Genomic DNA, 3,008 nt, shown 5'->3' on the forward strand with positions numbered 1-3,008 from the left:
TTAAGAAGAAAAAGAAGAAGAAAAGGGTAAAGATACAAATTATGAACAACAAACATGCCCCTATCAACAATTGAATCTAAGAATCAAGTGAATAAATAATTTGGTGATCATAATAGAATCAGGGACATAGAAAGGGAATGGACTGACTATTCTTGTGGGGGAAAGGGATGTGGGAGAGGTGGGAAGAGACTGGACAAAAATCGCGCACCTATGGATGAGGACAGTGGGTGGGGAGTGAGGAGGCGGGTGGGGTGGGAACTGGGTGGAGGGGAGTTATGGGGGGGAAGAGGAATAACTGTAATAATCTGAACAATAAAGATTTAATTTAAAAAAGAGAGAATGCAAAATCTTCAGAGTGGAACCACTCATACTGTGTTCATAAAACAAACCACAAGAGATAAAATAAATGAACTCTAACCAATATGGCAATATGTATTTTTCCACAGAATGATGAATGATAAATATGAGGAACACATCCACATAGGCACACACATAATACATTTTGCACAATTCCATTTAAAGTTCAGGAAATGGGTCAAAATTAACCTAAGTTATAGAGCTAAAACCATGGTTGCATTTGGGAAAGAAAAAAAAAGGTGTTTGGGAGATGTATTTGAGTGGCTTCTGGATTAGAGTTAAAAGAAGTTTCACTTTCAAATAATTAATTGGCCAATATAATTCTGTCTGTACACATTTCAATTATGGGCAAATAACAAGAAAATGCTCTCTAGAAAGTTAATTCCAACTGATAACAAGTAAGTGGAAGATAGTATACACAGAGTTAATAACTATGGTTATATGTATGCCTTGGTGCCCTGTAATTCTGTAATATTTTACTAAAATGCCTAAGAAGAAGTAAAGAAATTTAAGTCAGAGAAATTTGATTCTGAAAAGTCTTTTAAATTAAGAATAAATTATAAAAGAAAACAAAATGAAACTTCAGATTAAATTATTGGGATTAAATAAAAAGATTTGTAGAAACTAACCTTTGAGAGGGAATTCCCAGTTGCTGGCTGCAGGTCTTTGTCCCCAGAGTCAGGTACACTGGGGCTGAAAGCCATGAGGTCCGTCTTGGGCGGCCCCTCCCCAGAGCACACCCTCTGCCGCCTCTGCTGGGAGTACGACCAGCTCCCCACGGCGCTGGAGCACACCAGCACCGGCTTCCCCGGCCCGCACGCGCCCTCCGTGGGCTGCGCGGAGCACCGCAGCGCTGTGTAGAGCAACAGGGTGAGCACCAGCAGGCTGGACACCGCGCAGATGGCGATGATCAGGTACACGTTCACGTCCACCAGCGCCGCCTCCGCGCTCGCAGAGCCAGCAGACAATCTGGCCGCTGTCCACCAGCGACAGCAGCACAGTGGCGGTGGCCACCAGCGCCGGCTCCCCGTGGTCCTTCACCAGCACCAGCAGGCGCTGCCGCGGAGAGTCCGCCTCGTCCAGGGCGCGCGTCGTGCTGATCTCGCCCGTGTACAGCCCCACGCGGAACGGGCTGCGCGCACCGCCCGCCGCCGGCAGCAGCTCGTACGACAGCCACGCGTTGTAGCCCGAGTCCGCGTCCACCGCGCGCACCTTCGCCACCACCTGGCCCGCGCCCACCGACCGCCACACCAGCTCGCTCACAGCGCCGCCCGGGCCGCCCGGGGCCGGAGGCAGCAGCGCGGGCGCGTGGTCGTTCTCGTCCAGCACGAACACCTGCAGCGTCACGGTGCTGCCCAGAGGAGGCTCGCCCGCGTCGCGCGCGCTCACCTGGAACTGCAGCAGCTCCAGCTCCTCGCGGTCCAGCGGCTGCAGCGCGGACACCTGGCCGCTCTCCGCGTGCACCGACACGTAGCTCGACAGCGCGCGCTCGCCCACCCGCCGCTCCACCAGCGAGTAGGACACCCGCGCGTTCTCCTGCGCGTCCGCGTCCCGCGCCGACACCGTGAAGATGTGGCCGCCGGGCGGGTTGTTCTCCTTCACGAACACCGTGTGCTCGGGCTGCGCGAACAGCGGCGCGTTGTCGTTCACGTCGGCCACCTCCACGGACACGCTGGCTGTGGACGACAGAGAAGGCGAGCCCCCGTCCCGCGCTGTCACCACCAACTCGTAGTTCGCCACGCTCTCGCGGTCCAGGGCGCTGTCCAGCACCAGCGAATAGTAATTCTTGAAGGTGGACACCAGCCTGAAGGGAACGTGTGGCGACAGGGTGCAGGTCACCTGCCCGTTGACACCAGAGTCCAGGTCAGACACCCTGATCAGGGCTATGACGGTGCCCAGTGAAGCGTCTTCTCTGATTGGGAGTGACAGGGACTTGAACTCCATTACTGGGACATTATCATTAGTGTCTTCCACTTCCACCATAACTGTACAATGGCCAGAGAGTGGAAGCTGTCCCTTATCAATGCCCTCTACAAAAATCTCATAGGATTTGCTTTCTTCAAAATCGATATGTCCCTTTACCATAATTTCTCCAGTAACCGAATCTATGTGGAACTTGGATTTCACGTTTGGTAAAATATCAGTTGATAATGAATAAATAATATCTCCATTTAAGCCTTCGTCTAAATCTGAAGCATTGAGTTTAATTACCAACGTCCCATTGGGAACATTTTCTGGTAATTTCACTACATAGAGTGTTCTGTCGAAAGCTGGGGCGTTGTCATTGGCGTCCAGCACTGTGATGTGTAACTGAATGGTGCCCGTCAGCTCAGGTTTGCCACCATCAGTGGCCGTGAGCACTAAAAAAATCTCTGGAGCTTCTTCCCTGTCTAAAAGTTTCCTTAATACAAGTCCAAGCCGTTTTACCTGTTCGCCTTTGGAAGGTTTTTCCAGCGCGAAATACTCATTGGGGCTCAGTCTGTACGTCAGCAGAGCGTTCGCCCCGATATCTGCGTCCGAGGCGCCCTCTAGCGGAACCCGGGAGTCAAGCAGCCTGGATTCCGCGATGTACAGGTTCTTTTGTGTTCTCGGGAACACCGGCGGGTTGTCGTTAATGTCCTTCACCTCCCCCTCCACGTGGAACACCTGCA

The 3,008-nt window shown here is 52.0% G+C and overlaps 1 protein-coding gene across 1 annotated transcript in view; it reads right to left on the minus strand.

Moving 5' to 3' along the window:
- Window positions 1-836: 836 nt before the first annotated feature.
- LOC102767243 (protocadherin alpha-4) overlaps window positions 837-3,008 on the minus strand; it is a 10,092-nt gene continuing 7,920 nt past the window's right edge. Inside the window, 3 exon segments of the mRNA XM_015569586.1 lie at window positions 837-845; window positions 987-1,326; window positions 1,328-2,982. Coding sequence (XP_015425072.1) covers window positions 837-845; window positions 987-1,326; window positions 1,328-2,982 — 2,004 coding nt within the window.

The sequence above is a fragment of the Myotis davidii genome, unplaced genomic scaffold (assembly GCF_000327345.1).
Source record: "Myotis davidii unplaced genomic scaffold, ASM32734v1 scaffold545, whole genome shotgun sequence".
In the NCBI taxonomy this organism is placed as follows: domain Eukaryota; kingdom Metazoa; phylum Chordata; class Mammalia; order Chiroptera; family Vespertilionidae; genus Myotis; species Myotis davidii.